We start from the raw sequence: 24934 nt of genomic DNA, 5'->3' as shown, positions 1-24934 counted from the left end.
GAGGAGCTGAGCCTTGCGTTGAGTGGAGACACAATGTTCTCTCTTTCTGATGTGCTGGATCTTTAATATTGCATCTACCGCTGAATTAAGCAGTGTTTGCTTTTCAAACCTTCCACATTTGTATTTTTAGCTCCGTTTTGGCATCGCTTTTTTGGTTGGAATATATAACACACTGGGTTGTTTAGTGTGCCTGGACCGAGTTCAGCCGATGTGTAACTCCACGGGCTGGAGCAGAAGCTCCGTTCAAGGTGAATTACGCTCTATGGGGCCAAGGAAATACAGCTTCTGTAGAAAGGCAGCCCAGCTCCTTCAGTAAACGCTACACTATTTCCATCCATGGTTATTCCTTTGTGGTTTGGGTTATGTATTTACATTTTACGGAATAAATACTACAGCTTTCCCCATGACTAACACTTCTTAGTAACCAGGGAGCTACTCAAATACGCTCTTGCCTCCTACGAGAGCCCAAACCACAGTGCTCTGCCCTGGCTCTCTGGCCCCAGCTGGCCACCTCCTCGCACAGGGGCACGGTTAACCAGCGTTACATAAGCAATTTTTGGGATCTCAGCTTGATGGGATGGCTTAGGAGAGCAGGCACTGGATGCCGTGAGACTGAATTCCTGCAGGACAAACATTTCCAGCACGGCCTCTCTCTGATCCTTACAAAACCCCAGTGAGGTCTTCAGACAAAGAGAGGAACGTATCCCACAAAGAGATATCCCACAGTTGCTTTTCCCACTCCAGAGGTCTGTTTTAGGAACAGCACTATACAGGCCCTCATGTAAGCTTTGTTTATAGACTGGAGTATTTTCAATGAAAATGTTATTTAACTTGAAAAAAGTTGCACAGCAGCTACTCCCAAAATTGTTTTTCCTTGTTAAGAATAACACACAGTGTGATACATTTGAAATGGCGATAGCAATATTTCACAAATTTTTGATGGATTCATTGTCCAAATACCTTGCTAACAGATGTTTCTTTTAAACTCGGAGTGGTATAGGAATAACTCAGAGATATTACAGTGTCAGCACTGCCTTTTATCTGTGCGTGTCCTTTCGGTGACATCCCTGGGCTCTTCTAATGCATGGGTCAGGTCTGAGCTAAGGAAAAAAAAAAAAAAAAAAAAAAAATAGAAAAAGTGAAATATGAAAGGAAGGCGTCAGTGATGGTGTGTGAGCTCTGGGGCAGCACTGGGAGGACACCAAGGAGCTGGTGTGGGTTTGCTGTGCTCAGGCACAGCAGCCCCGTGGTTTGTGGCCACAGTCATCGTTTCTGAGCTGGTTTTTGGCTGTGGTTAATTGATGAGCTTAGGAGTTCTCATGGCCACTCCAGGACCACATCTTTTGGACTCATAAATTAACTGTGTTCTCACTGTGGGTGACAGTTTGCACAACACAAAGGGATACCCCAGCAGGGCAAAGGGACAGATTTTAGTGCCTTGGTGGAGCTGGCTTTATTTACCATGGGGTTTGCTCAGTCTACTCTGTGTTTCCAAAGTTTGGTGCAGCCCTCACACTTCATAGAGGGTCTTCCCCCAGAGCTGCCTTCTCCACATCATGTTCATGCATCAGCCCCAGTAGGTCAGAGAATCACAGAATATCCTGAGTTGGAAGGGATTCACAAGGATCACCAAGCCCAAATCCTGGCCCTGCACAGGACAGCCCCAAGAATCCCACCCCGTGCCTGACAGCATTGTTAGTGTGTGTGCTAATGATAAAATAGTTCATCCCAAACCCCCACCTGGGAGCAGCCTCAAGCCTTGGCAAAGTCTGGTTCTTATCCTCAGCCCAAAGCTGGCCCAGAGCAACTCTGGGGTTGCACTGTGGGGCAGGGAGCATCCTTCCACCGGGAGACCCCTGAGCCGCCAGCTGTGGCCATACACGGCCTGGGAAGGCGCCTGCACACCTCGGTGGGGCTCCTGGTGGGAAGGGGGAAAGGGCTATTCACGCAGCCGGGGAGAAGGATGAGAAAATCCGAAGGATGAGAAGGAATACAGGGCAGGCAGTGGGGATAACCCCGGTGCTGCCAACGGGAGGAGACTCCCGGTGCTGGCGGGTGGTGGAAGCACAGGAGCGACCCGCGCTCTGCCGCCGCGCCTTTCCCCGCGCAGCTCCTTCTCCTTCCTAAGCTCTCCCTTCTTTTCCCATCGGGGGACAGTCGCTTCCCGAGTTTCCCATCCCGCATCTCCCTTCCCAGCCCGGTCCCTGGGGGAGCCCCGCGGTGTTCGCTCCCCGCTGTGCCCCGACCTCCCCGGGGACCCGTGCGGGGACAGGGACAGGGACAGGGCGGGGCGGGTCCCCCGGGGATGCACCTGAGCGGGGCGGGGGATCCCGGGGGGCACCGAGCCGACCCCATCCCCATCCTGCCCCCCGAGGCTGCGGGCGGCGGGGCGGGCAGGGCAGGGCAGGGCAGGGCAGGGCAGGGCAGGGCAGGGCAGGGCAGGGCTGGGCAGGGCAGGGCTGGGCTGGGCCGTCCCCCGCGGGGCCGGGCCGGGCCGGGGGCGGGCCGGGGGCGGCGGGCCGGGCCGGGCCGGGCCGGGCTGGCGGCGAGCGCGGCTCCACGTGACTGCGGGGCCGGCAGTAAAACCGGGGCCGGCAGCGGCGGCGGCCGCACTGCGCCCGGGCGGCGATCGCGGGAGGCGCTCGGCAGCCGCTGCCCCGGGGCTTTCGGCGCGCTGCGTCCGGGCTGGCTCTCCAGAATCATGGACTGTGCTGATATGCCTTGCTTGCTGTCAGTGAGTACAGCCCCTCTTCTTCCTCCGCCTCGCTCTTCGCTTTTTTTTGTTTTCATCGCAGGGCTTTTTTTATTTTTATTTTTATTTTTTTTTTAAGAAAAACTTTTATGTTGTTCTTATCCCGGTTTTCCCTCCCGCGGGTCGGCGGTGGGATTCGAACCGGCGGCTCCAGAGCGCGCCGAGCCGCGCGCCCCTTCCTGCCCCGCCGGGCGCCGCCGCCGCCGCTCGACCCGCTCCGCTCCCGTCCCGTCCCGGCGGGGCTGCGGGGCCGGGATGAGCCGGGAACCCGCCTGCCCAAAGGGGCTGGGATGAGCCGGGGACCCGACTGCCCGAAGGGGCTGGGATGAGCCGGGAACCCGCCTGCCCAAAGGGGCTGGGATGAGCCGGGAACCCGCCTGCCCGAGGGGGCTGCGGGGCCGGGATGGGTCGGGATGGACCGGGATGAGCCGGGATGTGCCGGGAACCCGCCTGCCCGAGGGGACCGGGATGAACCGGGAACCCGCCTGCCCGAGGGGACCGGGATGAGCCGGGAACCCGCCTGCCCGAGGGGGCTGCGGGGCCGGGATGAGCCGGGATGAACCGGGAACCCGCCTGCCCGAGGGGACCGGGATGAACCGGGAACCCGCCTGACCGAGGGGGCTGCAGGATTACAGACAAACCCCAGGACGGTGGCCGGTCCCTGCCCGCCCCATCTGCCGCTCCCCATGTCCTTTTACCATTTATTATTACTATTATCACTACTCTTATTATTATTATTTTTTAAAGTTTATTCGGAAGAAGAAGAGGAGGGGGAGGGTTTTCGCTTCTCATCCTGACTTTCCTTCTTGTTTGTTGTCGTGTTTTTTACACCCCAGAGACACCATGATTCCTGGTAACCGAATGCTGATGGTCATCCTACTATGCCAAGTCCTTCTAGGAGGTACTAACCATGCTAGCCTAATCCCTGAGACCGGCAGGAAGAAAGTGGCAGAGCTTCAGGGACAAGCCGGATCCGGACGCCGCTCTGCCCAAAGCCATGAACTCTTGCGGGGTTTCGAAACAACTCTGCTGCAGATGTTTGGGCTCCGAAGGCGGCCTCAGCCCAGCAAATCAGCCGTCATTCCTAGTTACATGCTGGATCTCTATCGGCTCCAGTCCGGAGAAGAGGAGGAAAGCCTCCAGGAAATCAGCCTGCAGTACCCTGAGCGATCGACCAGCCGGGCAAACACCGTGAGGAGTTTCCACCATGAAGGTCAGTGATGGGATAAGCGGTAAATTCCCAGCCCCTTGCGTTTGGAAGCTCACAAATGCCTTTAGAAAGAAGCAGGACGTGCCCGGCCCTAAATTTATGGAAGGAAAACCATCCCCCCCCAGCCACCCCCAGCCTGCCGTGTGTGGGTGACAGGCGTGCTGCTGCTGCTGCTGCTGCTGCTCGGGATTTTTTTTTTTTTTTCCAGCATCCTGTGCTTAACCCGAGCTTGACCATATTTTTGAAGTGCTTTTTTGCTTCTGTTGACAACAGTGAGTTTCCTTCGGTGCCTCTGCCTCGGGGTCACTCCCTGGGCTCGCGTGGATTTAATGGCTCTGGATCGGATGCGGGAGTAAAGCGAGGGCGGGATCTCGCCCCTGGAGTGTTTCTTTTGAACCATCAAAGCAATTGCTGCCTGCTTTTACTCTTAAAAAAAAAAAAAAATCCCCCCAAACCCCGACTCGAATTTAATACTTACAGCTGTGTGTTTATAAGGTTTATTCAATAGACCCTTGTAATCTGATCCAAATGTTTCCTAGCGGATGTTTCTTTTCCAAAGTAAATCTGAATTATTAATCCAGCCGCATCATTACTGCGTTGGAATTCGCTTCTCTTTCTCCCCCTGCCCCCCGTAACAAGGCACCTCTGTGCTCCAGCAGGGAGATGGCTTTGGAGGGGCTGGGGGAGGAAAAGCAAAAAGGGAAAGGGAAGAAGTTTCCTTGCAGGGAGAGGCGAGATGGGAACGGGTGGATTGCTACAAGAGCTCAGCGGTGCCGGGGCAGGAGCCGCTCCTGGTGCGGCCGGGAGGGATGGGATGGAGTGGGATGGGATGGGATGGAGTGGGATGGGATGGGATGCATGGGGGAGCAGAGAGGAGCCGCTGGCTGCCGGGCAGGTGAAGCGTGGGTGTGAACCGTGGCTGTGCCTGGCCCGTGGCTGGGTGCCCCGAGGCTGACGTGCTCTTGTTTGCTTGTCTTACCACTTCCCCCCCCTTTTCTCTGCTCTTCTCCAGAGCACCTGGAGACCGTCCCGGGTCCCAGCGAGGCGCCGCGGATCCGCTTCGTCTTCAACCTCAGCAGCGTGCCGGAAAACGAGGTGATCTCCTCGGCGGAGCTGCGGCTGTACCGGGAGCAGGTGGAGGAGCCGAGCGTGGCGTGGGAGAGGGGCTTCCACCGGATAAACATTTACGAAGTGATGAAGCCGCTGTCGGAGCGTGCCCAGGCCATTACGCGCCTGCTGGACACGCGGCTGGTGCACCACAACGTGACGCGCTGGGAGACCTTTGATGTGAGCCCGGCCGTGATCCGGTGGACCAAGGACAAGCAGCCGAACCACGGGCTGGTGATCGAGGTCACCCACCTCCACCACGCACAGACTCATCAGGGCAAACACGTCAGGATTAGCCGATCTTTACCTCAAGGGCGCGGGGACTGGGCGCAGCTCAGGCCGCTCCTGGTCACTTTTGGGCACGACGGGCGAGGCCACGCGCTGACCCGTCGAGCCCGCCGGAGCCCCAAGCACCACCAGCGTTCCCGCAAGAACAAAAAAAACTGCCGCCGCCACGCTCTCTATGTGGATTTCAGCGACGTGGGCTGGAACGACTGGATCGTGGCACCCCCGGGCTACCAGGCGTTTTATTGCCACGGGGACTGTCCCTTCCCTCTGGCCGACCACCTCAACTCCACCAACCACGCCATCGTGCAGACGCTGGTGAACTCCGTGAACTCCAGCATTCCCAAGGCCTGCTGCGTGCCCACGGAGCTCAGCGCCATCTCCATGCTCTACCTGGATGAGTATGACAAGGTGGTCCTGAAAAACTACCAGGAGATGGTGGTGGAGGGGTGTGGGTGTCGCTGACCCCCTTTTCCCTGCCACCCTCTCCTCCCCTTCTCTCTCCCTCCCGTCCCACCCCAGAACTGCTTGCTATAGCTGGACTCTTCTCTAAACTAAACGTTCACCTTGACCTTATTTATGACTTTATGTGCAAATGTTTTTTTTTTTGACAATAATGATCATATATTTTGACAAAATATATTTATAACTACGTATTAAAAAGAAAAAAAATAAAATGAGTCATTATTTTAAAGGTAAACGCATTTCGTGTCTCGCCTCTCAGGGTGCTGCTGAGGCTGTGCTGGCTGGGAGTGCAGCCGGGAGTTTATTTTGTCTCCTTATCTTCTTACCCCTCAACCCTCCCTCCTTCTCCACTCCTTTCCCCCTCCCTCACCCTTTTTTCACTCAAAGGCTTTGCAGATTTTTAGTCTTTTTATTTCTCGCCGAGGTACCGCGGATCCCCCTGTGCTGGGGCTGTGCCACGTGGGAGATGAGGCTCCCTGGAGATTTAAGAGCCGCTGGGAATAGAGCCGACCTTGCTAACCTGGCCCAAGCCTTCCCAAAGCAACCCACCAAAAATGCATTTGAAAAGAAGGTGAAGATTTACCTGAGGGCTTTATGCTAAACCCGCTGGGTTTTATACCCTTTCTCCTGACTTCAGGATTCCCCAGGTTTTAAAACTATTAACATTTTCCCCCCCCTCTCCTCCTCCCCTCCCCACTGGAGATTGGGAAGCTTCAAAGGTTTCCACAGGTCCTTTGAAGATCAAATCACTCCATTACAATGCCAAAAAAAAAAAAAAAAAAAAAAAAAAGATATCTGGAGCAGTTAAATATGTGTTAGCTAATAGCTACCTGTGCTGTGTCCTTTCTAAATTGCTTCCGAGCAGGAAGGTATTGGAGCTGAGCAGGTACAGTTGGAAGTATCCAGGGCCTTGAAAACCCTTCCTCAAATGCATTGGAGGGGCTTGGAAAATAGGGAGCTGTGCCTGGAATGGGTGGTGTGGGGAAGGGACAGCAGGGTGAAGGGTGCATGATGTTTTCGTGGGTTTTTTTTTTTTTTTTTTTTTTTTTTTTTTTTGGTTCTTTTCCTTTAATGATTGAAGCTTCCCAACCCTCTGAAAGGGGCAGCTTAGTTGAAACCAATAAAAACTGGAGCAGGAAAGCTTGCCAAAAGCCTTGGCTCCCTGAAGAGTGCAGGTGGAGAGAGGAGATGGGAGCTGCAGGGCGGGGGGAGGAGAGTGTGGCCCTCTGCTTCTCTTGGAAAGAAAAATCCCCAGCCCTCGACCTTCCTCTGTGCCACTGAGGCTTTCCCACCCCTCCATCCCAGTGATGTTCAGACCACAGGGTCCCTTGTGCTGCTGGGGAGCCCTTGGGTGTCTCCTGGTGCTGGGGGGTCCTGGCAGGTCCCCAGCACCTCCTGGAGCAGCGATGGGTGTTGGGTCTCCAGGGCCCCCTCGGCCCCGAGCTGACACTCTCATTCCTGCCTTTTAGAAGGGAAATGTGTGGCCTTGGGGCATCGGCGACCTGCTGCCTCCCCTTTGATGCCTGCATATCAGACATAGCCATGCCAAAGAAAGAATTTCATTTTGAAGTGGCATCAGCTAAAGGCGAGCGCCTTTCAGCTGCCTGACAGGGCAATTACACACATCTCCCTCGATAACCCCGGCTGCTGTGGGGTCGCCTGGGAAAAGGGGTCTCCGGGCCCCCAGGCAGCCCTGGATGTGGGGCAGCCGCTGTGGGAGGGTACCTCGAAAACAAAACAAAACAAAAATATTAAAAAAATTACTGTGACTACTAAAAAGAAAGAAGTTTCTCCCAGGTTCGTTTCCCTGCTCGCCGGTGCATCCCGGGTTGTCCCAGGGGTTGTTGTGGAGCTGAGCAGCATCTGCACAAAATGCCTCTTGGATTTAGGTCATTTCTCGCTGGAGGAGCCTCCAACTGCTTTGCTGCGTTCCTGCTGCTTTATGGAGCTGTTTATTTTGGTGCTTCTTTTTGCATTGCGTTTCGATGATGAAATCAAAGCTTTCACCCTGCAGAGGCACAGGCACTCGCTTTTCTGTAGGTGCTGCTCTTGTCCTGAGGCCTTTGGGAGATTTTCCTTTGCCTGGGCTGCTGGGATCCTTGTTCTGCTCAGAAAGTGTAGGGAAAAAAGTCAACTGTTTGAAAAAAAGTATTTTAATTATGTAAAATTTATAGGAATCTAAACTGTGGCTATAAACCTGCTGACAGTAAATGTGATCTCAGGGACAAAATACTCATGGATGCATTAAGGAATTTATTCATCAAGGCTGAACTCTTCTGCATTTTACACAGAACACCGGGGCTGAGGGTTCCCCTCCCTGTGTGTGTCCTTGTCACACACGGGTGGCAAACTGCTGCATAACCCTGTGTGATTGGAGATTAGTGAAATTCTCAAACTGCTAAATCATTTTAAAATAGGAAAACCCACCAAAACTGTAGTGGAGACACAATTAGTCCCTTTCTAGTTTCCATCTGACAGCCAGTGGTGTCTTTTTCCCCACCACTTCAGCTTGTGCTGGGTTTTTAATGGTGTTGACCTGAGCTCTCTCCACCATCCTGGCAAAGAGCAGCAGGGTTGTTTTTGGGGAGCTGGGAGTGAAACTCTGGTGTGGAGAGACCCTGGAATTCCACAGAGTGTTCCTGGCCATTGTTTTGTGCATTTCTTGCAGCAGTTATGGGGTTTAATCCCAAGCTGGAATTAACATAGTGACCTGTTTGACAAGTGCTCTGTGCCATAGAAGTGCCAGTTTGGTTTCAACAGGGCAGACCTGGAGTGAGGCTCAGTCTCAGTGCTTATCTTTGCTTAAAAATATGACAAATGTATCGTACCATCATCCCTCTGAGCACAGAACTTACTCTCTGCAGATGTGCCTTATTTCAGAGTGAGAGCTGTGTTTGTGTTGGCCAGTGCAGGGATCCCTGGGAGGTCTGAGATAAGGCATATCAGTTTAATCCCCCCCTTATTCAGTCCAAGCTGTGAATGAAATGGGAGCAGGTTGAAGGTGGGTGTGCAGCCACTTCCCACCATCTGGTGTCCTTCTGGACCAGCGTCCCCACAAGTGTGAGCTGGATGGGAGATGCTCTGCAGCTCACCACGATGAGATTTCTCTGCGCTTTCCCCAGGAAGGCTGTGGCTTTGGATACCTGAAAAGTACTGTCTGTGTGGCTTATGGATATAGGAAATGAGGAGAAATCTCAGTGGGATTCACCAGCTCCCTGCACTCCAATAGTCACAGTGGTGGTGAGGAGAGCCACTGGATGCTCTGGAATGATGTTTTTGCTGAGTTACAGGTGAGGGTGTGGGGTCAGGTGTGCTGGAAAAAGGGGTCTCAGGCTCTGCCATGTGTCAGGAGCTCCCCCCAGAGACCTGTGCTTACACTGACCCCATCCCCAAACCTTTCCCTGTTGGTTTTAGGATCCCAAAAGTCTTCAGGCAGGACTTTCTTCTCCCAGGTGTAAATCCACCCCCAGTCCAAGTTTACAGCATCGCACTGAGCAAAGCTGCTGCCACAGAGATGCTGTGGCTGAGGAGGCTGCACAAACAGCCAGGCTTTGCTTGTAGCCACAGTGGCAGAGGCTTTGCAAATTAGTTTCTAAAAACGCAAATGGGTTTGGAAGAGAAGCACCGAGGTTTGCACGTTGCTATTCTGGGAGGAGCACAGAGGTTTTGCTGCAGAGCCAGCAAAGGAAAACTGGGCCCTTCCCTGCTGCGGTGCTTGGACACCTCTGGAAAACTTCTCACCCATCACAAAATGATGAGCACAGTCAGGCTGGGATGGTTTGGAAATCTTGGCATCAGCAGAGGCTTTGTTCTCTTTATCCTGGGGTTTCATAGCAGGAAAGCTGGTCTGAAGATCCTCTGCTGTGGAGTCTGTATCTGAAATCACAGGACTGAAACAGGTAAGAGGAGATATCACTGATCCCCTATAGATAAGGGTCTTGAGCACAGAGAGATGAAGAGACTTGGCCAGAGTCTTGTGTGAAGAGCAGGCAGAGACAGAAGAGGTATCTGACACCTCAGCCCCTGTCCTGTGGTATGGCACAAAACTCTTCTCTGCTCTAGAGTCTGGCCTGAAGATCCATCACTGCACCTCAAACCAGAGGTGGATTCCTGTGTAATATAATGGAGAGGAAGCTACAAAGTCCATGTTGTTTTCTAGGCAGGAGTGATAATGACAGGGAGCATCAGAAATGGCCCAGAAAAATGCTCATCCACTTCCTGGATCTTGCATTCAAGTCTGAAAGTGTAAAAAAAGACATTCAATACTTTATTTTCACCTGCCTTCCTAAAGAAGTGCCTCAAACTTGGTCCTTAGTTGACTGCAGACTATCCACTAAAACACAACCAGTGAAGGAAAAATTCCATCACTTGCACCTTAACAGAGCTCGGGGAGGGCTGAGGGTTCCATGGGGAACTCTGGCTCTGCTGGATCAACTGTGAGTAATTTATTCCACCCAGCAGATGAGAAAAATGTGCTGGGACTTTGGTTCGGAGTGGTCCATCCAGAACTTGCCCCAGCTTGGAGATCTCTGCTGTTTTTCACACAGTCAACATTTTTCATCTACTGTCTCCTGCTCATGCCTTGGTTCCATGTTTTACACAAGAATAGCAGGATCCCACTGATCCCTTGTGTTCTCCCAGACCTCTGGTTTGGCCTTGTGCAGAGCTGCTCTGAGCCCATTTGCTGAGCTCAGAGTTAATGGGATTCATGTCCACGAGAGGCATCACAGAATTCTTTGGAATGGAAGGAACCTTTTTGCTTGTAGTCCAACACACCCCTGCAATGAGCAGGGACATAAAATCTCAGAATGGTTTGAGTTGGAAGGGACCCTAAAGCTCATCTTATTTCAGCCTCCTGCCATAGGCAGGGACACCTTCCTCTATCCCAGCCCTGTCCAAGCTGGCCTTGGACACTTCCAGGGATGAGGCATCACTCCCAGCCCCAGAGTTGTGTTACAAACCACCAGGGCTGCCTGGACCTTTTGCTCAAACAAAGCCATCACCAGTAGGATTTCATCCTAGGAAGGACCTGTGATGAGCTGCCCATTACAAAACATCAAAGTGCCAAGGAAATCCTTATTCAAACCCAGCTTTGGATCTGTCTGTGTGCTCCAGGTGCGGCTGCACCTCGAGGTGCTTTACACCATCAGCATTTCTTCCAGTCTTCGTTCAGGTGCTGGCACAAAATGTATTTATAGATGCAGATTTTCCTTTCTACTTTTGGTCTGATTCTCCCTTTTCCCGAAGATCACAGATGTGCAGATCCAGGGAGACCACACTGTTCCCAGAGGAGAGCTTGGCTTTCAGTTCTAGCAGACTATGGATGGAAAATGTTGAAGTTACTCTATATTTACAATGAAAAAAAAGAAAAAAGTCTGTGCTAATTCTCTCCAAAAGTCCACCTAGTGCTGTGGGAGAAGAAAGGAACACAGCAGGTCTATAACAATTTCTTTCTGCAGCACCCATCAGTCTCCAGCTATTTACAGGTCAGAGCTTCCAGATCCAAAATCAGGGTCACTGTATTTACTAGACCGTTTTACTTCCAGTAATTTATAGAATTACTCTATAAGTCTTATAACTTCTTTTTTTTCTCAGTGTAATCCTGTGCCAGAGATTCCCACATTTTGTTTATCCATTCCTTTTGAACTGTTGCCTTTTATTGGTTTTGAAACCATCACCTAGCAGGTCATCTTCATGCCTCAAAGTTCTTATGTTCCCACAGGCAAAGAGCAAGTGGTTTTCCAAGTTAATCCACCCATCCCTCACCTGTTCCTTCAGTAATATGAGATTACATGTTATGAAATGATCTCCTGCTACAGACTGTGCTGTTTTATGTATCAGATTTGAGGGAAGGTGGTGACAATCTGCATTGCTGTTCTTGGCTTGGTGGGTTTTGTCTGGGCTGTTATGCACACCTGCTATTTAGTACTGGAATCAGTGAAATCCTTCATGCCAAGATTAGCTCAGAAATGCCAAATTGATTTTACACCTCACTGCGGGAGCTCTGGACAGGATGTGCAGGTTGAAGGATTTTTAAATAAATTAAATAAATAGAAGCAAATGCTCTGCTTGAATGCCACACTAAGCAGTTATCTCCAAAGGAAGAGCCACCCGTGTCTTTTTCCCCCTGATTTTTGGAGCAACCTGGTCTAGTGGAATGTATCCCTGTGCATGGCGTGGGGTAGAATGAGATGAGCTTTAAGGTCCCTTCCAACCCAAACAAATCTGTGATTCTCTGAAAATGCTTCTCCAGGATGACAAAAGCTCTTTGAGGAGCAGGGAGTAAAGGGATGAAGTTGTGGAAGCAGCACAGCCCCACCTTTGCTTCACTGCTGCTCATGGCTGGGCCCTGGGGGCTGAGCTCTGGATCTGCTCTGAGGGCACCCCACACTGCTGGGCTGGTCCTGGGGGGAGTTTCTTGCTGTTGTTCTACGTCAAAGAGGAAAACCAGGCCCTTATTCCACCACTCTCTCCTACCTGGGAGTCTGAGGAGAAGGGCTCCAACCCCACATGGCAACTCCTGTTCTTCACCATCCAAGAGCCTTCACATCATGAATGCCTTTGGCAGAGGCACCAAACAAGAGATCCTGTGGAACATCCTGATCCTTTTGGGCTCAGAGCATCAGAAACAGGTATTTCTAGGTGTCACTTGAAGAGCTTTAATATCTACAGCTTGAGGAGTCGCTTGTTTGTTTTGGTGTTTAAAAGGATTAAAAATAATCACGGCTGTGTTCCTTTGAAAGACAGTTTGTAGGGTTGGACAGTTTCCCAGTAAGAGGCAGTCCCCAAGGATCATTTGCGAAGATAATATTTTTAATTTGATTAACCAATGGTAGCACTGAGCAGGACTCGCACATGCCTCAGTAGCAGGATGGAATCTGGGAGCAAAATTTGGTGGTACAAGTAATGAAATGGAGTGAGAAAGGCTCCACAGAGAGCTGAGCAGTTCTCTTGGATGTGGTAGAAAACAAAGACCTGGGGGCTTTGCTGGTCAGAAAACAACTCCAGAGAGCCCAAATTACACTTGGGATGGATGGATGGATGGAGTAAGGACTTTCCCCAAGAGCTGCCGAGGGCAGGGCTAAAAGCTGACTGGTTTTCTGATCCCTGCATTTATGGGGAGTTGTTTCAGACTTTACTGGGCTGGTATCAGGATCAAACAGCCTTAGGGAACAGCCTGGTCAGGTTCTGCCAGGAAAATGGGAGGCTGGAGGTGAATTCTGTTCTCGGGGTAAATACTGATGAGAGGGAAGGGCTGCTCATCTCTGACTAGGAACATTTGGAAAACTGGAAAAAAAAATCCAGTTGTCAGAAATGAGATCCCAGATGGGCCACTTCAACAGGGCTACCCAGGTCAAAAATCTGTCCTTGTTTGGAGGTGACTCCTCTTTACGAATGGGAAAGGAAAACGTTGTTCTCAGGAGATCAGAGAGCAGCTCTCCCCTGCTGGAGGTTTCTGCAGGATGACAGAGGATGTCAACTGAGCACCTTGACCCAAAGTCACTCAGGCACCACCTGCAATCCCAAGTTTCACTGTGGATCTCACCAGCCACACTCAGAAGAGAAGCAACCTCAGACAAAATTATTTCTCATCATCAGAACGAGGTCAGAACATCCTTTCCTAGTTTGATGGGTGGTGGGGGGACATGGGAAGGGGCATTTGCTGTCCCCAGCCAGTCAGAGATTTGGAAGTGGCTTATGGAGGGGAAAAGAGGCTGAGGTGTCCTGTTGTGACTCCCTTGGGTGCTGGAAATACGGCACTGCTCAAAATTCCCATTCCTGTGGGATGGATATCTGCCTCATTATAACAACATGGCTTCTGTGGCCTTGGGGCAGCACAGCCTCAGGATGGGAGAGAGGAGGGCTGGATTTTCTTCCCACCTCCATCTGTGTGGTCCAGGGTGGGTCAGTGAATGGCCTTGTACCTCAGTTTCCCCCCTTCACAAGCCAGCAATGCACTCATCCTGCTGATAGTCCCAGCCATAAATATTATCTCACAAGCAGCTGCTCTTGAGAAAAAAAAAAAAAAAAAAATCTTTTATTGCTTCCCGTTAAGCTGATGACTGTTAATGAGGAGAATTAAATTCACTGCCCTGTTGCCATTAGACAAATATGTGCTCCATCTCCATCCCAAAACCCCATTGTAAATAGCTGTGGAGGAGTGGGATAAACATCATCCTTCCCAGGGCAGAGCCCAGCAGCAGCAACGAGCAAACACAGGTGTGGAAGATTTGTAAGCTTTAAGGGAGATTGGGGATATTTGGGAATCAAATCTGGTTTTGGTTAGGAGCATCTTCTGTGGGAAAGAAGTCCCAAACCAGCACGGACAGACCCCACAGCCGGGGCGATGACGGCTGTCTGCAGCTGCAGGCTGGATGTGGTGCCTGGGAACGGGGTGGTGGCAGCATCCCAGCACCCTGGGGACAACCAGGGGACAACGAGCCTGACACTGTTCCCTCATCCCATCGTTTTGCCACGTGGCATCCCCAGATCCCTGCTTGATCCAAAGCCCCGTGTGGAGAAACCCTTCTGCACCATTCCAGCTCCTCTTGGGTTGGTGTTGTTCAGTTTATAACTGGGACTAAGCTGGCTGCCTTCTGAGGCTTTCCTTTCTGTCTCTCCCCTTTTGTTCTGAAGGTGAAGGTTTTCTGTGGCTGGAAGGTGTTGATGCTCCCAGAAAGGCAAGTGAAACATAAGTGGATGTTTTCTGTTTTGGGGGAGGATGTGATCAGTTTGGGTGGGCCTCTCCAGAAGCCACATGAGGGATTATTGGAAGTGTTTTCTGTTGGAATACAGAAAATTTGTGTCATTTGTGGCTCAAAATGTGACATCTAGGAGAGCCACCTGTGCTTTGGGAGGAGGCCCCCCCTCCCTTCTCTCAGCCCTGCTCTGACACCGTAGCAGGAGGTTTGACTTTACTGCAGTTAATTTCTCCTGAAGGATCCTTGACACCAAGCTCAGCCCATCCGGCAATTAAGGCAACCCCAATGAGATTGCAGGACAGAGTTTTTCCATCCTAAAGGAGGTCCCTGGTGCAGAGATGGGACAGTTTGCCCCCTGATGATCTGTGTTTGTCCCTGTCACTTTGCACTGCAGAGGACAACAGGATGTTTTGCACAGAGCCCGTGGCATCCTGCACACATCCGCTGCTCTCCGTTTATCTCGTTCTGGACAACTCATTTCAGACTCAGCAAAACCAGGAGCTGGGATGGACTAAGTATTTCCTGACCTTGTTCTTGTGTGAGGACACAAGGCTCTTCCCTTTGCTCCCTGGAAGAGGCACAGCCAGGCCAAGCAAGTGCAAGAATCTGCCTCAAAAATGCTGCTGAATTTTCTTCCGTCCCTGCCTTGGAGGAGCCAGCACTTGGTGGGCAAATTTGTCATGAAAAGCTGGTGGGACTCCATCATTCCCATGTTCCCTGAGGCTTGTGGATGACAGGAGCCATTTTCCATCTGCTGGGAACTTGGAGTGAGAAGCATCTCCAAATGCTGGGGCTTCTGCCCTGCTTTGGAGTTCTCCATCTCTTTGGGAGGCACTGAAGAGGGAGGCCAAGGAGAGGATGTACCACAGAGCTGGGGTCTCTCTGTCTCTGTGTGTCTGAAATCTTTCCCTCAATATTCCATCGTCTCTGCTCTCCTGACAGGGAAGGACTTGCCTCATGAGCAAGAAGAAAGTGCATGGCCTTGTGTCACCTCAATGGCACAAAGCTCCAGTGATGCCCAAGACTCCAAGCCCTGTTTGCAGCCTGAACTTCTCCAAAATTATTGGCAAGGTCTCCACCCACAGCTCCTGCACCTGCAGGTGAAAGGCTGTGTCATCTCAGGGCTGCAACAGCTCCGAAAATCCCCACTGCGGCTTCTGGGATCACTCAGGTGTCAGGTGTCCCAAGGAGATTGTGGCTGCCTGGGAGGAGATGTGGAATCTCCTGGATCAGTGGTGGGGCTGCTCTCCATGGTGAACACCTGCATGTCTTGGCAAAACGGGCCCTGCGGCCTGGCACAACTTCCTGCTGAATATTTTGGCTGGATCCGTGAACTCGTGCGGCTTTTGTGGCATGGAAACTGCCTATAATTTATGCTGAATACAGCCCCATATATTAAGCTGACAGTTCCAGAGCATTATAACGTCATTTAGTCCTTTGAAAACAATCTCAAGCCACCAGGTAATTGTTTAATGATCAGGAGAAAAGTCCCACATTAAGCCCACAAATAAGGAAAAAAAAAAAGAAATCTAAAAGACACCCCCAGCCTCCATCAACTTGAAACCCAAGACCTGTCACACCTGTGACCCACCAGTGGCTTGGAATTGCAAAGGAAGTGCTGGCTCCTGGGGAAACTGCAGTGTGAGCAAATTGTGGGTGCAAGTTGAGGAAGGTGCATTTAGAGATGAGATTTAGGAGTGAACAGCCTGGGTGACTTTAGCTGTCTCATTCTCTCCCTTCACCTTGTGCTGTGAGGAGTATCCATATGCCATTCACCCTGCCCCAGTGCCCAAAGTGCTCTTCAGCTCCCACAAATCCAGAGTAAATATTGTGAGTGTAGCAGAAGCCTGAGGATGCCCCAGGAAACCAACAGAGATCCAGGTTTTTTCTCTCAGAGCCCTCTTGAATACACCTGGGGAGATGGCATTTTTTCCCAGGGGAAGATCCTAAGTTTCCTGAGGCAGTTTCCTGTGCATCCAAGCAAGGAGAAGACTCAGGTGCATGGATAACCTGTAGGGACTTGCTGGTATCCATTTATTTGGTGTGGGTCTCTTTCTGCTGCTTTGGATCTCCTCCTTGCAAGAATCTGGGTTCAGCTTTGGACAACAATGAGGGGCTGGAGCTGGTCCAGAGAAAGGAACAGAGCTGGGGAAGAGCCTGGAGCACCAGGAGGGAGCTGGGAAAGGGGCTCAGCCTGGAGAAAAGGAGGCTCAGGGAGCACCTTGTGGCTCTGCACAACTCCCTGACAGGAGGGGACATCTGTGGGGTCAGGCTTTGCTCCCAGGGAACAGGGACAGGAGGAGAGGGAATGGCCTCAAGTTGTGCCAGGGGAGGTTTAGATTGAATATTAAGGGAAATTTCTTCCAGCCCTGGCACAGCTGCCCAGGAGTCCCCATCTCTGGAGGGATTTAAAAGCCATGTGGATGTGGCATCTGAGGAGATGGGCTAGTGGTGCCTTTGACAGTTCTGGGGGAATAGTTGGACTCAATCTTAGGGGTCTTTTCCAGCCTGAATGATTCTGAGTTCTCCCCAGAGAACTGAGCTATGCCCAAGCTCTGAGAATCCCGAGAGAGTCACCTCCCATCCCACAGCTCAGCCCCACAGTCCCTCCCTCCTGTGCTTTGTTTTCTTTCCCTTTTCCAGAGCTGGCTGCAGGTTGTGCTTTCCCTGCACTGCTTTTATCAGTGCTGGTAGCAGCCATCCCCACCACGCAGGATTTATTTACATTGAAGGGTAAGTGGGAGGCTGTAATTGGGATGGGATTTGAAGAGGTCAGGAGGAGCCCTGTGCGGGAAAAGTGCAAACGAGGGAGGGCTGGGAGTTTGCTCAGTCGTTATGCACAGATCATTCCAGCTTCCACTCAGTGCCATTAGCTGGGGGTAAACGTGCTGTCCAGGGACATGTGTATATACATTAATGGGGTTTTTTAAACAGACCATCAGTAATGAGCTGTTAATGTTTTCCAAGTGGTCTCTCAATCCCATGCTCTGATTTCCTTCGGCTGCGCGGCGCGTTTGAGAATTTTGGATCTCTGTGCAGGGGACAGATCCCTGTCCCCTGTGCAGATCCTTTTCCATGCACCAGGACCCTGCTCAGCCTCAGGTTCTGTCCCTGCCTGTCCTCCAGCCCTGTCACAAACCCCAGCTCAGTCCCACACACACAGGCTGGCCATGCAGTGTGCCCAGTGCGAGCTCAGCCAGGAGGAAGGTGTAGGATGAAAATCCAAGGAATTGCCTTTCCAGGAAACCTGGTTAAATCACAGGCTGAGAGCTGGTGGCTCGTGGCCTCAGGCGCACTCAGGAAAACAAGAGCTCAGTCTCTACACCCCCTTTCCTCCCACCCCCAGCTCATCTCTGGGGCACCCTTGGGAGGCCACTTGAAGAATCGCACCAGTGATAGAGTCGGTAATTGAGGAAACTGATGCAAACGTGATGTCCCAAAAGGTTGTGTGGGAAGCAGATTTGGGAGGGATGCTCAGATAAGTGGAATTTTTTGCTTTTGTGCCTTTCTTGAGCAACATCGTCAGGCCTGAGGGTTTCCTGTTTATTTATTCAGCTCTCACTGCTGTATTACACATGTAAGAAATCACAACCCTCATTGTTCTGAGGACAGGTGAGGTGGAAATAAAAGCTGCTATTTACGCTGGGCCATTTTGGCTGGTGCTGAAGCATCTTGTCTTGTGACTGTTCTCACGCCTCAGCGAAGGGAGCACAAACACACCCTGCAAACATCTGGAAGGAAGATGCCTCAGCTGTGCTGAGCAGGACCAACAACAATAACAACACAGAGCAGCCCCAAAAGCTGCTCTGCTCCGGGCCAGGTAGCAGAGAGGCCCCTGCAGTGAGCTCTGGATGGAGCTGTGGCAGAAGGCAGATGTAGAAGTGGCTTTGTACCCCCCTTGGTCTGGGTTTGGCTGGTGTGGGATGTCTGTAGTAAAGCTGGGGAGCTGCAGTGGACGGTGCTGTAGGAAAACCAGCCGGGCTCCAGCGTGTCATCCGCATCTGTTCCCCCCGGGGAGGTTTGCATCCAAGTGTTCTCCCAAACCAGCCCACCACACAGCCTCCTCTGGCTGCAAAAATGTGCTCAGATGACTTAACTTGATGACTTTGCTGAGTTGAACAGTGTCCAGTAGCTCAGTCATGTGTTTGGGGAGAGAAGAGCTTTCCAGAGGAAGCTGTTTGCCCATCAAACCCAAACAACTTTCCACTGCTGATGGGAGTACAGGAGACTCTGAGTGCCCTGTGCAGGGTACCCATGGCTTCATTCATACAGAGCTTGGCAAGGGAAGCAAAATCCAGGAATTCATTTCTTTCCCCACATTTCCCAGCTGTTGGACAACCAGCAAGTCAAGAAAGACTTGCAGGACATCTCTGCAGGGCCTGCACAGGGCTGCTCTTGCTTGGCTGTCACCCAGTGATGCCAACAGGGCTGGGCTCAGGATGTCTGGGAATTCTTCCCTTTCTCAGCAGCAAAGGGGGATCCTCTGTCCCTCCCTGGTGGATCACAACGGTGATGCTTGGTAGGACAAGGGGTAATGGCTTTAAATTGAAAATAGACAAATTCAGACTGGATACAAGGAAGAAATTATTTGGGATGAGGACAGTGAGGCTCAGGTTACCCAGAGAAGCTGTGGCTGCCCCTGGATCCCTGGAAGTGTCCAAGGCCAGGCTGGACAGGGCTTGGAGCAGCCTGGGATAGTGGAAAATGTCCCTGCCCATTGCAAGGGGTGGAAAAAGGTGGCCTTTAAAGGTCCCTTCCAACCCAAACCACCCCATCAGTCTGTTGTTTGTCTGGGGAAATAAGGAATGGATGGGCTGGTTCAGTGTCCTGGGGCTGGGAAGGATGAAATCCTTTAGGATTTGGAAATATGTAACTACAAATGCTGTTCCAGCTTCACATAATTGCTGTGAGCTCCATGGGATTGTGGACAAGGATATTGTTTCACCTGTGCTCATGTGGGGCCCAAAAATCACAGTTTAACAGATTCATTTACAGTTTTGGTAACTGTAGGTTTTTTTTCCAGTAAAAGCTGGTATTTGGTCAAACAAAAAGGGTAAAATCCGCATTTCTTTGTCTCTTGAAATTCCAGGGAGCCTGATTTGTTTCAGTGCAAAATTTAAAAAAATGCATTTTCTGGAATAAACTTTCTGAAGTTTATTTTAACTTTATTATTTTTTTTAAATTTAATTTAGTTTCGTTTCAGTTTCATTAAAGTGTTGATTCTGACACAGAAATTACTCCAGACTTCTCATTTTACATTCCTTGTGATCACTTATTTATTTAAATTCTAATGAAATATCTAAACAGGTGGCATGATATTAGAGATGACCAATGGACTGAATTTCTGAATTTTATTCAACCCCACCTGATTGTTTAAACCTCTTTTAAATAGTCAGCAACTGCAAAATTGCTGTGACAGGACTCCAGGTAAGAACAGACAGTTCCGTGGCTCTTTTTGGCATTTTCTTCTGATCAAACCTTTAAGACTGCTTAGTACAAAAGCAAATTTAAACATGGGGGATTTTTTGGTCTTTTTTTATTTTTCTGTGTCTTGCCATAGGTTGTGCTTTTTGAGAGTTGAAGCAATTACACATAGCAAAAAATGAGAGCAATATCAACAACAATGACAAGAAATTAATAATACTAATAATATTAATACCACTACTACTACTACTACTAATAATAATATCCCCCACAACTGCAGCACTGAATAACCCATTATTTTTACTTCTGGCATAGTCTTGTCTAAACTATTTTATTCTGGTAACATATTTGTATGTTTGTGTTTATTATCTTTATTTATATTGCTATTTATTTATAATTATTATAAAAATATTATTTATACATACATACACATATATATGTATGTATGTATTATTTACATTATATATTTGTTTTTATATTATGGCAATTTTTTTAACCTAATTTTTTAATCTAATACCCAGCTATGGGTCCCAGCAGTGGTGCAGGTTTCCCAATCATTGCAGTGTAGTCAAGGATTATCCTGGACAATCCCAGCTCTTTCCACCCTGTCATTTCACCAGCTCAATGTGTTGGAAAGAGAGGGAAAAAAAAGGAAAAAAATCCCATCACAAGCCTGTGATGCAGAAGTTGTTTTATCTCATGGGGAGGTTGAACGAGGCCTCGTAATTGCTGGGAGATTTATGAGTCTGGGATTCTGCTCAGCTCTTGCTGGCTGATGTTTCTGTGGTGTGGAGGTTGTGAAAGCACCTTGGGAGACCACATGTGAGGAAACTTCAGAAGGTGTGTGTGATCTCTGGGGGGCAAAATGAAAAACCCCACATCCCACAGGAGGTGGGTTTGTCTGTGGTGTTGACAGGGAGCCAAAATAAAATCTCTGGAGTGACACTCTTGTGCTGCATCAGATAAACAGTGGTGAGGACAGACTTCATGTTCCTGATTCTCCGGGGTCCTCACATGTCAGAGGATTGGGAGAGAGTGATTCACAAACCTCCTTCAAGGCAGGAAATATTGGAAGAGCCACGGTGATTCCCTCCATCCCACAAGTTCTCCCCACAAGCAGAATCTCCTTTGGGAGGTGCTGGTGCTTGGGGTTCAGATTCCTTTGGGGTGGAAAGGCAGTGGGACAATCCAGAGCCACACTGGGCGCCTGGGAAAGCACCATGGGATCCAGCTGGCTCAGAAAATGCATCTTTGCCCCCAAGGTGAGCTCACTGCCAGGCCTTGCATGGGTCCAATGGCTCAGGTGCAATCCCACTGTCACTGGGGGCATTGGCACTGTCATTTACCCAACCAAGACCTGGTGATGTCCTTCAATATTATAATGCCAGAATCATCCCTGTAAGAGGAATGGATGCTTTATTCAGCCCTGACCCATTTGCTGTACATTTGCAGCACTTACTTAACCAGCCTAACCTGACCACAAGCCTGTAGCACTCACCAAATTTAAGAACTGAGTCTCTTAGTTACTTTTTAATTTTGCACTTTTCTGAATCCCTTTTTTTCTCCACTTTTTTTTCCACGTAGTTTTGTGCAGCTCTGCCTAAGAGGGAGGCAATGACAGCTGCCTCACACTGTGCACAGGAAGGTGCTCATCATTCCTGCCAAACTTTGCCTCGATTCTCCTGTGTCTTCTGCACCCAACTGCTGCCTTCGATTTGGTGCTTTGCGAGGTCAGAGAGTTCTCTTTTGCAACAGGGTGAAATTGGTATTCCAGTAAATATTTGTGAAACAGGGTGACTCTGTTTGAGCAGTGGGGTGAGGACAGCCAGCAGAAGGGTGTGAGGATGCCAGAGCCAGCTCTGCTAGATGTGGGTTCAGGGCAGAAACCTCACCTGCTGTAAGGGGACTCAGTGCTCTGCCTGAAATGACCTGTGTGTCTGCAAACCACAGAGACTGACAAGTGATATAATCACATTTGTGTTTAGGCAACAGCTGTTTCAAAACCCCACGGTAAATAGTCCTGCTGAGCCCTTTCCCAAGGCTCTGTATCCCTTGGGGCTCTCTGTGTGCTGGGGCAAAGCATCTCTGCAATGCTCAATGAATCTTCTGCTGCATGGAGGTTGTGGATGGGCCGTGCTCAGGTGTGTTGTGACCTGCCCACCCTGAAGGGCTGCACAGTTTGTGTTGGTCTGGAGCAGCTGGGGATGCCCTGGGGATTGGATTGAAGGAGGTGCATCTGTGAATCCACTGTGACAGTGACAGGGAAGGGCTGGAGCTGTGCCATGGGAGGTTTAGGTTGGATTTCAGGAAAAGCTTCCTCCCCCAGAGGGTGCTGGGACACTGCCCAGGCTCCCCAGGGAATGGTGACATTCCTAAGGCTGCCAGAGCTCCAGGAGTGTTTGGACAGCACTCCCACGGATGCCCAGGCGGGATTGTTGGGGTGTCTGTGCAGGGCAATATCTCACAGGATCAATGATTCCTGTGGGTCCCCTCCAGCTCAGGATATTCTATGAAAAAAAGCTGAAGATCTGTAACACTGAGAGGGAGATGCTGGTTGTATTTTTATAAAAGCTTTAAAGAGCTGTAGGACTTTGTAGAGCACAGCACTCTGCAGTCTCTGTGATCCTGCTTGCAGCAGCTGAGAGTCAGTGATGATGTTTTCAGCTCATTCAGAGGAGCTGTTCCCAGGTGAGGCACTGCCAAGCCTTGCCTGAGGGCAGTGACATCTCAGTTCCCAGTTGCCTCCTCTACCTCCAAACACCTCCCCAGCCATCATTCTCTCATTCCTAAATTCTTGATAAATGGACTCTTTCAACCAAGTAATTCCCAAGCCCTCCCCTGCAAGCCAAGACAATTATAGATGTAAATATAATATGCGCCAGGTTTGGCACCTCTGAGAAATCCAGAAGTGCAGGGGGGTCTTTCTTCCTTTTTTTTTTTTTTTTTTTTTTTTTTTTTTTTTTTTTTCCTGGTCTTTTAAAAAACCCTCCAGATGTTTCACCATGATGTCTTGGTGGAGCTTCAGTGAGTGGGGGCATGTCTTTCTCTGAGGAAAGGAGTGAGTTTCTGGTTTGGCTGGTTACCCCAGGACTTCACACCTTGTTTGTGAGATGCAGCTGGAGGCATTTGGTTTGGGGCTGGGTGAGGATATTAGAAATGCCTGAAATACATATTTGAGTGGATGCATAGCCAGGAGCAGGAGATGAGATAAGCTCTATGGTTTTGCATAATACAGGTGAAACCTTTGTTGCCTGGAAGATGGGAATGTCACTGCAAACCTGGGGAGATAGAAAACAACAAAACCTCGGAGCTGATCTCTTTTGTATTTTTGTCTCATGAACTTTGAATTGAACTTCTGCACCGGATCTGATATGGATGAAATATCATATCTGGGGCTGATCCTTATCTCTTAAACCTTTCCTTTGTCTCTTTGATTCTTTGGGCTTTACCCTCTTGTTTTGTTGTGAGTGGCCCAGGGCTTTGATCTCGGGCTGAGCCCCGGCGGGCAGCACAAACCTTTGCTTTGGTGTGACACACACAGAGGGACTTGGGGGTCTAAAGAGACAAGAGGTTTCTTCTTCTGTGGCAAAGTCCGAAGGCAAACGGGGTAACTTCAGAATTCGCTGTCTCCCCTTACATGATGGGAAACTGGAAATTCACACGGGTATTTCCCCAGTAAAGAAAATGCACCTGTGGGAACTTGGTTGTTGTATATCTGTTTCCAATTTTATTTACAATCCCTTTTATTTTTATAAAGAGTCTGAGCAATTTAAGCTTACCTATCCTTTAATATAAAATAATTGAAACCAAAGCTCTTAAATGCTTTATAATGTCTTTTTCTCTGCTTTTTACAGTCACGAGAGGAGGTTTTTATTCTTCCAAAGTATCTAGGCTGCTAAGCTTGAATTATATTTTACCTTTTTGGGAAATTCCTTTACTAGAAACCAACAGCTGGTCTTAATCTAATCCGATGATACCTGCTGATCTATACAGTAAGAGCAAAGTGAGGCCAACTGTGTTGGAAAGCATCAGGGGCTAAGCTGAAAATATTCATTCATTGTTTTGGACTTCTCTTTTTTTAAAAAAAGGAATGATGTAGAGAGACACTTCAGCCTTACTCCCCACGTTTTCCATTAGTGGTAATTTAAAACTTTGAAAAATGTACAGTAACTTGCCTAGGTCAGCTGAGTATCAGCATGTAGCTTTTCATTCACATTTTTCATTTAATCCGGTGGCTTTGAATTCCTTGCCTTGTAAGTTCCTATATATGAAGATTAGAAACTGCTCCTGGCTATGGAGAATTACATGCTTTTAGATGAAATTTAATCCCTTGTAAAAGGTTTTGTTCGTGGTGATCTTTCCTGTTCACAGCACTGGGCTGCCTGGCTGAGAGCAGATGACACAGGTGAAGCTATCAGCAGACAATAGGCAGGGAAAAAAAAAGAATAAAAATCAAACAATCACAGCCTGCATTTAGGATTAAATCTTTATCAGAGGTTTTGGCGATCTAGCAGCTCAGAGATTTCTGCCTTTGATTCCAGGAAAGCAGCCCAGCAAAGCGAAAGTCTGCAAAACCTATTGAGAATAAATTGGATGCGTCCGCATCGTCTGTGTTTTGACAGAGTTTGAAGTGGGAAGTCTTGGCTTGGGAAGGGTTTGGTGTGTGATCCAAGCACACCCCATCCCACGGTCTGGCTGGGGCTTCTGTCTTCCTAGCAGGATCAAGACCTTCCCCCAGACTTCACCCCCTGAGAACTTTCCTTGGAGGGAAGAGCCAGGGCTCATCTCCTGCTCAGAGAGTTTCTTCTCCAAGCAATTGGTCATTTACACACTTCAGGATGCAGAATTCCCCAGCAGGGTCTGGGGATGAACCGGGAATCACCTCAATGTTTATTTGCCAGGGACTCCTCAGACTATCTAGAAAAACAAAGGAGAAGCAAAGATGGAAGTTTCTGCAGTTCTGTGTCCAGCTCTGGGGCTCACAACATC

The 24934-nt window shown here is 49.8% G+C and overlaps 1 protein-coding gene across 2 annotated transcripts; it reads left to right on the top strand.

Annotated features, from left to right (window-relative positions):
• The first annotated feature begins 2531 nt into the window (after positions 1-2531).
• Positions 2532-6249, top strand: BMP4 (bone morphogenetic protein 4). Of its 2 annotated transcripts, none has more exons than XM_083863797.1 (3): positions 2532-2730; positions 3589-3965; positions 4975-6249. In XM_083863797.1, exons 1-3 carry the CDS (start codon positions 2702-2704, stop codon positions 5817-5819), a joined length of 1251 nt encoding a protein of 416 aa, XP_083719923.1. In that variant the 5' UTR covers positions 2532-2701; the 3' UTR covers positions 5820-6249. The 2 variants fall into 2 exon arrangements, with proteins under 2 accessions (XP_083719923.1, XP_083719924.1); XM_083863798.1 differs by having other exon boundaries at positions 2532-2734; positions 4975-6247.
• The last annotated feature ends 18685 nt before the right edge of the window (positions 6250-24934 follow it).

This window comes from Zosterops lateralis (genome assembly GCF_965231275.1).
Source record: "Zosterops lateralis genome assembly, chromosome: 6".
Lineage (NCBI taxonomy): Eukaryota > Metazoa > Chordata > Aves > Passeriformes > Zosteropidae > Zosterops > Zosterops lateralis.
This window is presented reverse-complemented; position numbering and strand designations above follow the sequence as displayed.